This window comes from Pecten maximus, chromosome 17 (assembly GCF_902652985.1).
Source record: "Pecten maximus chromosome 17, xPecMax1.1, whole genome shotgun sequence".
Taxonomy (NCBI): domain Eukaryota; kingdom Metazoa; phylum Mollusca; class Bivalvia; order Pectinida; family Pectinidae; genus Pecten; species Pecten maximus.
The window spans coordinates 5,944,327-5,960,479 of NC_047031.1; the positions used below are offsets into that span (position 1 = coordinate 5,944,327).

A 16,153-nucleotide genomic window follows, 5' to 3' on the forward strand; every position below is an offset into this window, starting at 1 on the left:
ACTTACGGTTTAGAAGGAGAATGCCTGCTAGCCCGAGGAAAGTAAGCTGAACGTTTCTCCTCTTTTATAAAGTCTAAGTCTCCAAAGAAAACCAAAACTCAAGTTTTTTTTATCATTGATGAAGTCTCTCAAATCTCTTAGAGCTGTTTTACATACAGAGTGGACATTGGGATCAAATATAAGAGCACAGCGAGTAAGGATTGAACTTGGGACCCTCAGGTTGCTTTAACTTTATTGAACTAAAAGAGAAAAAATCCCACTAGCCTGACCTTATCAGTTGACCTTATATTCTATACTTTTACACCAATCCCTCCCTCACTATTTCTTCACCTCTTACAACAACCACAACTCAGATTCTATAGCTCCAAGGAAGCCTCTCATTACCTTCCCCTACTACTGTAGGATGCTACACTTGGTGTTGTCAGTGGCATAAAATTGCAAAGTAAACAAATTGGGCGCATCCACTTTCGCTTTCCGTTAAGGTCAATGTGTTAAATTGAAATCATCCTGCATTTTGATAAATTCAAAACAGGTGACTCAGTGGACCTGAATCATTCACCTGGTATCCATTGCTTAAATGATTCCAAAATGTTATTTGGAGGTGTGGGTGTTCTAACAAAGTTGGCTTCTCTAGCCTTCAGTGTGGTTCAATATAATTCTTTTTCGCGAAATTCGCTCAGGATCATCCTAGAGACCTTCCATTGAAATATTGTGATTAAAGATCTTTTGGTTCATAAGAACCAAATCTAAGGCACCAAACCATGAAAAACAAACCCTACATTTTGGCTTACACTCTATCCGCTGCGAGCTAGACTCTCTACATTTTTGCCCTTTCACTCCATACCCTGAGAGCTAGACTCTCTACATTTTGGCCCTTTCACTCCATCCCCTGAGAGCTACACTCTCTACATATTGGCCTTTTCACTCCATCCCCTGAGAGCTAGACTATCTACATTTTGGCCCTCACACTCCATCCCCTGAGAGCTACACTCTCTACATATTGGCCTTTTCACTCCATCCCCTGAGAGCTAGACTATCTACATTTTGGCCCTTTCACTCCATCCCCTGAGAGCTACACTCTCTACATATTGGCCTTTTCACTCCATCCCCTGAGAGCTAGACTATCTACATTTTGGCCTTTTCACTCCATCCCCTGAGAGCTAGACTATCTACATTTTGGCCCTCACACTCCACCCCCTGAGAGCTACACTCTCTACATATTGGCCTTTTCACTCCATCCCCTGAGAGCTAGACTATCTATATTTTGGCCTTTTCACTCCATCCCCTGAGAGCTAGACTATCTACATTTTGGCCTTTTCACTCCATCCCCCTGAGAGCTACACTCTCTACATTTTGGCTCTTACACTCAATCCCCTGTGAGTTAGACTCTCTACATTTTGGTTCTTGCAGTCCATCCCCTGGTGAGATATTTATATATTTAGAATACAACATAGATACACTTTAAGGGGAAATTGGATTGAAATAGTGCATTTAGCCATATAGCAAAAATCTTAAAAGGATTCACCTCTCTTCCCTTATTGGGCCCCGCACCTTTACTCTCTGGGGAGTCACATTCTATACTGATACATCATTGGTTCTCATTTACATAATGCTATCCCTGCTAAATTGTATTAAAATCCATTATGCCATTCATGATAGGTAGTGATTTAAACCAATTGCCTCTATTTCCCCAATTTGATGATAAAGCCTATCTTTGCTGGGCCAGGGAGACGAAATACACCATTGATGCAAATTTCCCCTTCACTCAAGTATGATTCCGATCTAATTCGGTCTTATTACGAAAAGGCGTAATTACAATGAATCAGACAGACTTACAGGTGAAACATATATCAAACTATTCCCTAACTTTCTTATCTTACTTTGTGATGCTGTTAGTACGGAAGAGCATTAGGGCCATGAAGCAAAAAAAATTAATTCATTTTTTCGTGTTAATAACCCGAAATTTCGACTTAATAACTCGAAATTTCGAGATAATAACTCGAAATTTCGAAAAAATAACTCGAAATTTCGACTTACTAACTCGAAATTTCGAGATAATAATTCGAAATTTCGTTAATAACTCGAAATTTCGAGATAATAACTCGAAATTTCGAGATAATAACTCGAAATGTCGACTTAATAACTCGAAATTTCGAGATAATAACTCGAAATTTCGACTTACTAACTCGAAATTTCGACTTAATAACTCGAAATTACGACTTAATAACTCGAAATTCCGAGATAATAACTCGAAATTTCGAGATAATAATTTTAGCTATGGAGATTGGTAATGCACTAGATTTAGTGAAAAAACATGTTTCTCTTAATGTCACACTACTGTAAATATCATGTTTTGTCTGACAAATAGGACATGATATTAAGAGGAATGCATTGTATGTTTATGTATATATAGTTGAAAAATATAAATTCAACATGACAACTGTTGTGTTTTGTTAACGTTTTCAGGCCTGACGGCCATCTTCAGGCGATTCATTTATTCAACGTCTAGGCTACCACATTATGACGTGTATATGCAGGTACATGTGTGACCATCTTTCAACTTGTATGAAGTTTTAAGCAGAATTGTTAAATTCATTTAATCAAAGTCTTCGATAGCATCTGTACTTGTAATTCCGTGATTTGTCTAAGACTGAAAACATAGATGAAAGGCCCCTCCGTATAGTCATTATTACCTCCACTATCAATCTACTATAAGCCTTCTTAGTTCTTGGCCCCTTTTAAGTTGCCTCCCACATAAATATATACACACAAGAATGGGAAATCAACTTCATCTTCTCTATCAGTTTAGGTCAGGATGATTTATAGCCAATTCGTCTTAATAACCAAAAGTAAAATTAGTTTGCTTTCGTGGGATGCCCCTTTAAGTGAATATAATAGATTGTGTTGAATATACTTATGATTAACATAGAAACACAAATGATGAATAAAGACACTAAATCTAGTGCATTACCAATCTCCATAACTAAAATTATTATCTCGAAATTTCGAGTTATTGAGTCGTAATTTCGAGTTATTAAGTCGAAATTTCGAGTTAGTAAGTCGAAATTTCGAGTTATTATCTCGAAATTTCGAGTTATTAAGTCGAAATTTCGAGTTAGTAAGTCGAAATTTCGAGTTATTATCTCGAAATTTCGAGTTATCATCTCGAAATTTCGAGTTAGTAAGTCGAAATTTCGAGTTAGAGAGTTATTAAGTCGAAATCTCGAGTTATTATCTCGAAATTTCGAGTTAGTAAGTCGAAATTTCGGGTTATTAACACGAAAAAATGAATTAATTTTTTTTGCTTCATGGCCCTAATGCTCTTCCGTATGTTAGAGCACATTCATAGACTTTGATAAAATTCATAAATTGTTTTATTAACCTGATTAGAGGTAGATCTAAGGTAGATTTTTTTCTGCTTAATAAAACAATGCATGGACACTAATCAAAATTTGGTTTTAATGATCATGAAATAGGAAATACCATTGTAAAAATCATGTAATAATATGAAAAGCGTAAATGTTAATCCGTGATATAAATGACAATATCATGTTGATATTTAATTATTTCTCTAAACTTCTATGATTGTTCAGAAAATATTAATTGTTTGTAAAATGACTTTGAAATCAATTTTAATGTAAGACACAGAAGTCTCACATATTAGAATAACATTGAGGTGGTTTGAAAAATTAGCAAAATCATCAAAGTTACGTGTATATTTCCATTTTTATTGGCCCATAACACTTTTCAGTAACGATGAATTAAGGAATTAAGGATTAACCTAAGTGTAAAGCTGATGGAATAGATACAGTACTTAACGAATACTTTATTGAATATAAAGATGTATTTTTACCAGTTTTATCAAGATTATGTAATGTCTTGTTAAAAATGGAATATCCTCCAGAGTCATGGGCTCAAGGTATAATTGTTCATAAAGGGTGATAGAGAAATAATGTTAATACCATAGGGGAATTACATTGATAAGTCATTTAACCTGTTTATGTTGCTGGAATGGCATGAAATGGAAATGGAAATCTAATTGATAATTCTTAAACCCTATCATCAGTCTTGGCCAAATTAAAACAAAATAACTTTAAAACATTTTGAAAACATGCATACATTGTTAACTCCCTTGAACTTTTTGACACAACTTTAGAATCCTTATTTCCCAATTTTTCACCCCCCTCCCCCAATAATCTCTCTCTCTCTCTCTCTCTCTCTCTCTCTCTCTCTCTCTCTCTCTCTCTCAGATCAAACTAAAATTTCTATTTTTAGAAAAAGGAAAATAATGCTACCTTCTGAAAGGTTAATCAATAGAAGTTGTCGATAAGATGTGTTACCTTGGTTATGTTTTTAATTTTAATGGTAGATTGATTGTAGCACGAGACACATTAGCTTCTCAAGGACGAAAAGAAATATTATCACTTGAAAAGAACAAAAAGAAAGATTTAACCCTGAATTCTGAAACAATAATATCATTATCGATATTTTTAAATGACAATCATTTTATGCAAATATGTGTACAACGTGTTCACGATGTATTTATTCAAGAATTACGTGGTGCGTTGATGTTTCTGCAAAATGTTATCTGTACAACGTATTGTGGATACCTTTTTTTATTCAGTTATACGTAATTAAGCCCAATTATTATCGATTCAAACATTTATTGAGTCAATGCAAGGCACAATCTTGATATTGAGCAGGACGGTTTAATACTGTGCCTAGAAGTCCAAGACAATACACAGTTTGTGACAAAAATAACGTCGACGACGAAATGCATTTTGTATTTCTTTATCCTGTACATTCTGATTTAAGAAAAAAATATACATCAAACAGTATTACTATTGTTGTCCAAGTGCCTACAAATTAATATAACTGTTTTGCAGTAAAAGTGTTAAAACTTATAAATTGGGTAAACATCTGTTGTGCTCATTGAATGGAATTATCTTCCACCATTTAGTAGATGTATTATGAACTATGGATATATATGTATTTTTGTTCCCCATATGCATATTTTTACATTTGGTGTGGCAATGCCCTTATATATTACTAGTAAATCCCTACCAAAAGCAGCTTCATCTATGAGAGTATAACTGAAGTTGCCCTGAGGCAGAAAGCGGGAAATTTGAATTTTGGAAGATTTTTTTCATATTTTTTTTATTTTTGCGATTCATTAATAGAACGTAAATATAAGCGATAAACTGCCTAGATGCGGCAGACCTACTGGTATAACTGCCACATGTGTCACAGACAAACAATCATGGTGCGCTAGCGCGCACCATTCAGTTTGTCTGTGACACATGTGGCAGTTATACCAGTAGGTCTGCCGCATCTAGGCAGTTTATTGCTTAAGTATTGCATTTGAATGAATAAAAGCATGAAATGATATCCGAGCACTATACAGCCATTGTCGGATACCCAGGCTTTCACAAGTATAGCGTACACACCGTTTGTGCAATCAACCGTGGTACCCGACGATTATACAGCTTACACATATGGACAATGATTTATAATGGTATATGTCATGTTGACATTCATTCATAATTAAAAATAAACAAAAGATGATACTCGTCACCAACACCATTGGAGCACAAAGGACACATTCGATGATTATCAGATTTACCAACTCGTCCCGTTTCTATGGGCAAATGCAAATTTGATATATGGGATTTTTTTCTTTATTTTTCTGGTAGTTAATTTCTGACCTTGGAGAATTGACATTTTAGATGAATATAACACAAAATTATGTAAAAGATTTCAACATTTTATTTCCAGCTCCTCATTACATGGTGAAAAAGGTACGTGTGGGTTAAATTTACGATTTGAAAATACAACAATTTTAGATTTTTGAATGTTTTTGAGTTTCCATTCATTACAATATATTTCAAACATGTTTAATGCAGATTGCAGTTCCTCAGTTGATGAGGACATGATATTCGTGTCATCTGCATATAAAATAATAAGTAACTTCATGTATCATCACTCAATCGATGAGTCGTTTGAAGACATTTAGCACCATTCTCTTGACGAAAATCTTAATCACTGGATTTTTCATATTAAGCATGAACTTTGTACTATGCATTTGTTTGTATATTTGTTCCATATATGCATGTAATGCACTTGAAACAATAAAAACTTGACTAAAATACATCCGAGCGGTATACATTCATCGTCGAATACCCAGGCTTACATGATTTTAGCATACCTGTAGTTTGTGCAATCAACCGTGGGTATCCTGCATACATGTAGGGACACTGTGCAGTAGTGCTATATGTTATGTTCGACATGTGTATATTATAGACACTCACTAACATATTTGTATGCATCTTTATTCGTCATGTGCATTTATGTCTATTTACCTGCAGATACCCGGAACGAAATTAATTGAGCCCTCTCTGACAATTTACGCGATGTACAAAGAAAGGTGCAAAGCCAAGTAAACAAAATATGCAATACATTTGCGCCACTTAAAACTATTAACAGCTAAAATATAGAATATTTCTATATATCTTGGGTATTTTTGTGTATTCGAGCTCCGCCATCATTATCAATGCTAAGATCGTATCAGATATCGAAAGGCAGATAAACACCAGAAACCTTCGAATTACACCATGATCAGATGAGAGGCTGCTCAAATCATCATTCGCTTATGGTCCGTCCGTCCGTCCGTAAACATTCCATGATATCAATATTTCTGCAGAAGCACATGAAGGATAAGTCTTTATTATGCCTTTCCCATTTTAAGAAAAGTCAAACCCGGATAAGCCTTATATTAACAGTCTATCATGTATATCTGAAAAGGGGTATTTTTTTTTAAATCGTTTTATATTTGAAATTAAAACAAAGATTACCACCATTCAATGATAAAAAATTAGCATACGAAAAGCTGATAAAAAAGAAGACACGTTTTAACTTGAAGTCTCTAATAGATTAAATTACTTATATCAGGGACGTATATAGCACTACTGCACAGTGTCCCTACATGTATGCAGGATACCCACGGTTGATTGCACAAACTACAGCTACGCTGATCAAATGCAATGCCCTGTTTGAATAATATATTTGATAGTTAACATGTAGGTATATTTGTTACTTACAATTACGTGCAGAATCCCATCTATCAAATATTGTTGAGGAGTAGGAGGTATTCCGCCGTCCCAGCGACAAGTCGGTTATTCTAGACATTGTCTTGCCTGTTTGTGTCGGGTGTAGTGTGCATATATATTATAAACGTGCCACTGCACTTGTTAAATATATAGCTCACCCGGCCAGTATAAGGTAGGATCAAGCTATTTTTGTCTGCGTGCTATTTCAGGAGGTAATACAAAATTTTGATATAATAATTGCAATGTTTTAAGTTGTTTTACTAATACGATTTTTAGCAAAATGTTTAATGAGTTGTTCAGATAATTGCAAAAGCCGTGTTAGGCAGATGTGTCCGAATCTGATTACGGTGTTTATATAAAAAAAAACATAACCTACTCCTACTATTCTAGTCCACGATGGTATGGCTCCGTTGCCATAGTCATATTCTAATTAGCTGCATTCGTTGTGACTACATTACTTAGTTTCATATTGTCATAACCTGAACTAGATTACGATTTTTATTGATCACTCAGACACACACGTGTGTTACAAGAGGTCAGAAGTAAACAGGTTTACAAATGGCGGAACACAACAAATCGTAAACACTCTTTAATTTTTTTCCAAGTCTTTCAACAAATATACTAACATCTGAGAGCACACGAACATTCTATAGAGAAACTTAACCTTAACTTTTTGTCAGATTAGGTATGTGCAATAATAAATTGAAATATATAGATTTCTCATTTGGCATACTAATTCATAATTAAAAATATAAATGAAAAACGATACTCGTCACAAACACCATCGGAACACAAAGGACAATTTCGATCATTACGACGTATACTAGACCATCGCCCATTTTCTATGGGCAAATTGGATTTATTACAATTTTTGATTATTTGAATTTTTAAATTTTTGAATTTTAATACTTTAAAGGATATCTACATAGTTCACTTTAGACTATAAAACATGGCGTACTGCATCTGAAATTTAGAATATGTTTACAGAATTTCAAAAGAATTTTACAACTACATTTCTATTTTAAAAACCTAAGTTCTCAGCTGAATATAAAAATACAGGTTGAACAAGAGAAATCGAAAAATCTTTAATTGTAGGTCATCGTGTCATGTAATGTTCCTGATCTTTTTATAGGAAGCAAACAATTTTTTTTCTTTATTTTTCTGGTAGTTTATTTCTGACCTTGGAAAATTGACATTTTAGATGAATATAACACAAAATTATGTAAATGATTTTAACACTTTATTTCAAGCCCCTCATTACAAGATGAAAAAGGTACGTGTGGGTTAAATTTACGATTTGTAAATACAACAATTTTAAATTTTGGAATGTTTTTGAGTTTCCATTCATTACAATGTATTTCAAACATGTTTAATGCAGATTGCAGGTCCCCAGTTGATGAGGACATGATATTCGTGTCATCTGCATATAAAATAATAAGTAACTTTATGTAAATTCCAATATCATCACTCAATCGTTAAGTCGTTTGAAGACATTTAGCACCATTCTCTTGAAGAAAATCTTATTCACTGGATTTTTCATATTAAGCATGAACTTTGTACTTTGCATTTGTATTTATATTTGTTCCATATATGCATGTAATGCACTTGAAACAATAAAAACTTGAACTAAAATACATCCGAGCGATATACATTCATCGTCGAATACCCAGGCTTACATGATTTTAGCGTAGCTGTAGTTTGTGCAATCAGCCGTGGGTATCCTGCATACATTTAGGGACACTGTGCAGTAGTGCTATATGTTAAATGTTCGACATGTGTATATTATAGACACCCACCAACATATTTGTATGCACCTTTGTTCGTCATGTGCATTTATGTCTATTTACCTGCAGATAGGGTGTAGTGTGCATATATATTATATAAATACCACTGCGCTTGTTAAATATATAGCTCACCCGGCCAGTATAAGGTAGGACCAAGCTATTTCTGTCTGCGAGCTATTTAAGGAAGTAATACAAAATTTTGATATAATAATTGCAATGTTTTAAGTTGTTTTACTAATACGATTTTTAGCAAATATTTTAATGAGTTGTTCAGATAATTGCAAAAGTCGTGTTAGGCAGATGTGTCCGAATCTGATTACGGTGTTTATATAAAAAAAAACATACCCTACTCCTACTATTCTAGTCCACGATGGTAGGGCTCCGTTGCCATAGTCATATTCTAATTAGCTTCATTCGTTGTGACTACATTACTTAGTTTCATATTGTCATAACCTGAACTAGATTACGATTTTTATTGATCACTCAGACACACACGTGTGTTACAAGAGGTCAGAAGTAAACAGGTTTACAAATGGCGGAACACAACAAATCGTAAACACTCTTTAATTTTTTTCCAAGTCTTTCAACAAATATACTAACATCTGAGAGCACACGAACATTCTATAGAGAAACTTAACCTTAACTTTTTGTCAGATTAGGTATGTGCAATAATAAATTGAAATATATAGATTTCTCATTTGGCATACTAATTCATAATTAAAAATATAAATGAAAAACGATACTCGTCACAAACACCATCGGAACACAAAGGACAATTTCGATCATTACGACGTATACTAGACCATCGCCCATTTTCTATGGGCAAATTGGATTTATTGCAATTTTTGATTATTTGAATTTTAAATTTTTGAATTTTAATACTTTAAAGCATATCTACATAGTTCACTTTAGACCATAAAACATGGCGTACTGCATCTGAAATTTAGAATATGTTTACAGAATTTCAAAAGAATTTCACAACTACATTTCTATTTTAAAAACCTAAGTTCTCAGCTGAATATAAAAATACAGGTTGAACAAGAGAAATCGAAAAATCTTTAATTGTAGGTCATCGTGTCATGTATGTTCCTGATCTTTTTATAGGAAGCAAACAATTTTTTTTCTTTATTTTTCTGGTAGTTTATTTCTGACCTTGGAAAATTGACATTTTAGATGAATATAACACAAAATTATGTAAATGATTTTAACATTTTATTTCAAGCCCCTCATTACAAGATGAAAAAGGTACGTTTGGGTTAAATTTACGATTTGAAAATACAACAATTTTAAATTTTGGAATGTTTTTGAGTTTCCATTCATTACAATGTATTTCAAACATGTTTAATGCAGATTGCAGGTCCTCAGTTGATGCGGACATGATATTCGTGTCATCTGCATATATAATAATAAGTAACTTTATGTAAATTCCAATGTCATCACTCAATCGTTAAGTCGTTTGAAGACATTTAGCACCATTCTCTTGAAGAAAATCTTATTCACTGGATTTTTCATATTAAGCATGAACTTTGTACTTTGCATTTGTATTTATATTTGTTCCATATATGCATGTAATGCACTTGAAACAATAAAAACTTGAACTAAAATACATCCGAGCGGTATACATTCATCGTCGAATACCCAGGCTTACATGATTTTAGCGTAGCTGTAGTTTGTGCAATCAGCCGTGGGCATCCTGCATACATTTAGGGACACTGTGCAGTAGTGCTATATGTTAAATGTTCGACATGTGTATATTATAGACACCCACCAACATATTTGTATGCACCTTTGTTCGTCATGTGCATTTATGTCTATTTACCTGCAGATAGGGTGTAGTGTGCATATATATTATATAAATACCACTGCGCTTGTTAAATATATAGCTCACCCGGCCAGTATAAGGTAGGACCAAGCTATTTCTGTCTGCGAGCTATTTAAGGAAGTAATACAAAATTTTGATATAAAAATTTCAATGTTTTAAGTTGTTTTACTAATACGAGTTTTAGCAAAAATTTTAATGAGTTCAGATAATTGCAAAAGTCGCCAGGTTTGGAGGTGGAGGAAAACCGGAATACCCGGAGATCTGGCAACTGCCCCTACGTAGGTTTCGAACTCGCAACCCAGATGTGGAGGGTTATAGTGATAAAGTGTCGAGACACCTTAACCACTCGGCCACTGCCGCCCCGCAAACTTAAACAAGCGAAGCACTTGTTAATACATTGTTGCTCAGCAAATAGGAAAAGTACACAAACAAGTTATTTAAAAAGAAATACAATTTATTTATTCAAAAACATCCCCTACCCTTTACTTCATGAACTCTGTGAGCAAAGTCTGTATATCATATTTAACAGCCAGGTAGTAAACAGTTTATGTTATATCTTTCCCGTCAGGCATAACGAGGAAACAACACGATTTGAAATGTTTAACTTATATTTGGCTTTAATTTGTTTCCGTCTGGTAGTTTTCCCAGCTTCGTTGTGTAGGTATTTTATGTGCAGGTATACATGGTACTTGTATACATTAAACAGTGGATACATGTGTAGTCGCTTGCAGAAAAAAAATACGAACATTTCAGATAATTTAGGTAATTGTGTAAAACGCGACAACTGCTGGCGATGTTTCATTTTCTTCTTTACGTGACAGTATTTAAGCCTGGTAAATACTAGCCGCGATATATCGCTTGGGTAAGGAAATCGTCTCTTTAGCATGATCGGTTTAGCGTTAGACTAGTAAGCCAAAGGTCCCTGGTTCGATCCCTAGCAGAGGCACTGATTAAAATTTAAATAAGCAGGCCCTCTATTATAGGTTCTATCCCTAGCGGAGGCAGGGATTTGAATTTAAATAAGCAGGCGCTTTGTTATAAATATATCTATCTACCTGTTATCCCAACTTTATATATTAAAAGCGACCTTCCTAAATCACCCGATATAATTGATATGGTAATCGGATGTCGACACGAAAGGTCATCTTTGGTATAATTATACTAAATGCATGGCTTTGCCCATGAATAAATTACAAGAACATCACATGAAGTGTTTTGTTGAGAGTTAGTTGTGCCTTTTAAATATTAAACATCGGTTTATAAGTAACGAATGGAGTTAGTTTGCAAATTGTAGATCTAGTTCTGGACGTTATAAATGATTTATCAAGAGTTATTAAGTATAGGCTTGCTTCCAAAAAAAGCCTGCTATTCCTTACTAAAATGAAAATAAGCCGCGGCTTATTATCGAGATTTTAGGGTATTCGTGCAATATAATTATCAGCCGCCATTTGCATTCCAAGGCCAGGAGAGAATCATTGTTAAGGTTCTTATAAAGTCAAATCTGGTCAAACAAACGCTCGCACTACCTGCTATAGGCACTTGTGACCATAACGGCATTGTTATTTTGGTGTGTTCTCCTTTCTCCAACTTTTTAAAGATAACATAGGGGCAGGTATGTTGTGACAGTCATTATAGTCTGCTTCATATATATACCTTACCTGGATTTTACCTGTGTTCTCCCACATTACCTGGATTTTACCTTTGTTCCATTACATTGTTTTTACTTATATTTTACACTACATTTGAATTCATCTCATTTCATTACTATTTAATCAATTTTTACATACCATTTTCATCAACTAGATTCCAGAAGACAGCTATAGTACAACAACGTATATATATTTTAGATATTTCACTGTTTGAAATTTTTTAAAATGCGAAACAAAATCACATCAGGCCATTTACTACCCTTATCGACAAATATCCCTGGTATGTTTCCTGATACTAATTAACTTGAATTATTACAAATCATATAATTTAATTTTGTATGAAACACGCATTTTCATTGGCTGAAATAATTTTGTTATACCTCCATAACAAAATTTTTGACGTTGCGAAATGTAACTTCATTTTTGATTGGCTGATGACGTTGCGTAATAATTTATCACAGAAAAGAGTTCGCCAAAGAAAGTGAAATATCTTGGTGTGTATAAGACGAAATTGAATTATAAGGATTAACATCAATTATTTTTTCTGTTATACAGTCATAACAGAAAAAACTGGAGTGTACTCTCTTCATAAACCGCTTCGCGGTTTATTTAGAGTACACTCCAGTTTTTTCTGTTATGACTGTATAACAGAAAAAATAATTGATGTTAATCCTTAAATATATGTAAAGGATTGGAAAACAAGCTGAAAGCTAATACTAATTCCTTTCCTAAAACACTATTATGGCGTTACATCATGGACATTTACACACAAAAATGAGATGAACAAATTACCTTCTCGACAAAATACCCCAGCTGATTACATATTTGATACTTTCAATTCTGGAAAATTCGACGTACATGTAACCTCAGTGGTGTTTGAAAAATAATCAAAATGTTGATATGATTAAAATCTTTTACTGTTACAAATGAAATTCTGCACAGAAATGAATATTTCATCATTTTCCTTAGCGTTTAGAGATTGATCACCCCATAAAAGAGTATCTTAAGGTTTTCATTAATATCATATTTCGTCATTACATTTGATACATATTATTGTTGGATTATCTATTGAGATAAGTGTTTAAGCTGTCTGATTTGTAAGTATACAAACATCAGGATGGCTATGTCTATCACTATTCCCTGTCTAACCAATAATAAGGCAAATGCAGATTCGGATGAAATCTCTTCGGTACAAGAACATTGCCTACAATGGACACATACAGGACCCCAGGACAAAATAACTACGGCTATTTTATTAGTTGTGTATGCTTATTAAAATTTCATGAATAATCTATCATCTATTGTCCAGTGTTAAGTGTATATGCCAACTATTCCTTGTATTCATGTAAACAATTACTATTTACTGCTAATTATTATTAGATAATTGTGTTTCGTTTAATTTTCAATCAGCCAATGTCTAGTGTTAAATATTATAAGTATGCTTTTTATTTCAGCATTCTCACTTCAGGCACATATCATGTACAATGATGTAAATGTTCTGTACTGGTGTATTCTCTGTATACATGCAAGTATCGAATTATACTATCTTTCTTTCTCCTTATATTATAATTGCCATATGCTTCAGAATTTCTGTCATGCTCTGAAATTAAACTGGTTTGTTGAATCTGGAAAATATAATTATTATAAAAATAGATAAATAAAATAAGATAAAATATATACACAATACAGAAACATTGACATTCACTTTTAATATAATAAAAGGATATATTGTGATCTATATAGTACATGTAATATGACTTGATAACGTGATAATACAGGTAGATATCTACCTATAAATATGCACATTCCCAGAACAGACTATAATTGGCGTGCCGTTGTTCTCAGGTGTTTAAATAATTCTTTTTGTCCCCAAAAAGTGGGAGAAAGGAGAACAAACCGTTATTTTGTAGAATATGTCTGATCCACATGAGCTTTCTTTGTTCTCCTGAAACTTCAATTTTACGCATTTTGCCGAAATTTACAGGTAGCTTAATAGATTAATTGTTAAAATCTAGACCCCTGGATAGCCACGATACAAATTAAAGATTGTTCAAGTTATTTCTGTTCCTACGAATCAGACTGGTGATTTTTAGGCTCGTTAAATAGCACTAGATTCGCTATTGATATGGACCTTACTGCAGATTATAGTACCTCAGCTGATTCGGACTTGGTAACGGTGTCATCTGCATGAATGGTAAATAACTTTATTTAAAACCCAATATAATCACTCAATCATTGAATCGTTTAAAGACATTTAGTATCATTATCCTGACAAAAATTCTTCTAAATCATAGATAGAGAGAAAAATGAAATAGGGATACATTTTTGCCTTTTTTACCCCTACATTACAATTGAAAAGACCTGACAATTAGTTGCCCTTTTTAACGCAGGGTTAATTTATTATTACTCTCAAAATTTCCAGCCACCCTTTAAAAATTGTTTTCCATAGTCGTATTCGCCATACGGAGACGAACACTTTTTTAAAATCCACAAAGGAACAATATACTTTTTTGCCCAGCGAGAAATAAATAGATATTAAAGAGAATAATATGAAAATATTATCAGCAGTAGATTTTCTTAACCGGCTTGAGCGCCACTAATGAGGTTGCTTTCATAAGAAAACCTGCTCAGTCGGCTATCTAAAATAAATGAAAGTCTTTCTGAAACAAGATATCAGACTTATTGCTCTATAGTTGCTATAGTTGCTAGTTTTTTTTTTTTTTTTTTTATGGAAATCGCTTTAACAAGATTTAAAACATTTGATTTAATAGATTTTGTTACTTTTTTGGACCAAATACATTTATTGGTGAAGTTTTAAAAAGACAACTTAGACTATTTACGACATCATTTAGTGATATGCTCTATTACGACTAAACATTGCAACATTTCACCAAGTGACTTTAAATGTCCACGTGTGTCTTCCTGTTATCCCCTCCCAACGAAATGGGTTCCGTCCGTCCGTCCGGATTCGCTTTCCGCGTGATATTTTTTTGAAGGATTGATATTTACCAACGAAAGGCATATTTTGTTCCAAAACCTGAATAATCTGAATGTAACAATAAGTTTAGACGTTGTTATATGGGAACTCACAACTTTTCGTTGACCTTAATAGAAATTTCTTTGGATATGTGCAATGTTTTATCAAATCCAGTAATATGTTTTGAATTTTGTGTATTCAGTTGAAACAAGGACCGTTCTCCGACAATGGAATGCTTAGAAGTAAAGGGTCGTATCTCAAATTTATCAATTTTTAGATTTTAATAAATTACAACTACGAGTGAGATTTTCTTACAGAATGTGTACATCATATCATTTGAAAAGGTCTAAATATGTTAAAATACTACGAGATTTAAAAGAATTAGACAATTTCCATTGATATCAAGTACATTTTATATAAGAAAAGCTTAGTCGGAATTACAATTTATCAAAATATAAAAATTGATAGATTTGAGATACGGTCCTTTACGTCTAAGCACTCCATGTTGGAGATACGTCCTTGTTCCTCTTAACAATTGGTATATTATATCATTTTTGTCATTATCCATGTAAATGTAACTATGCCTTGTAATACACTGTATATATGTTTGATGAAACTTGCTTGGTAGACTCGTTACCTAAATCCCTAGTCAAGTTCGATTATCGTCATATTCTGCGCATATTTAATGAGGCTGGTGTCACTTGATTGGCTGATTTCTTTTATCACGATATCTTTGGTTTAAACTTTCTTTTATTCAGGCATTTCAAAACATATATAGTTACAAAATTAGAATAGAATAGGAAATAGAAACAAGT

General features: G+C 33.4%; 2 protein-coding genes across 3 annotated transcripts in view; one reads left to right on the forward strand and one right to left on the reverse strand.

Moving 5' to 3' along the window:
- Positions 1-7,229, reverse strand: part of LOC117315990 (hemocyte protein-glutamine gamma-glutamyltransferase-like) — a 35,019-nt gene extending 27,790 nt beyond the window's left edge. The window contains exon 1 of the mRNA XM_033870472.1: positions 7,098-7,229. Within this exon, the coding sequence (XP_033726363.1) occupies positions 7,098-7,185 (88 nt within the window). The 5' untranslated portion in view covers positions 7,186-7,229. The remainder of the gene's footprint in view (positions 1-7,097) is intronic.
- The window catches only part of LOC117315989 (nephrin-like), a 402,896-nt gene that overhangs the window by 219,922 nt on the left and 166,821 nt on the right, over positions 1-16,153 (forward strand). The window lies entirely within an intron of this gene.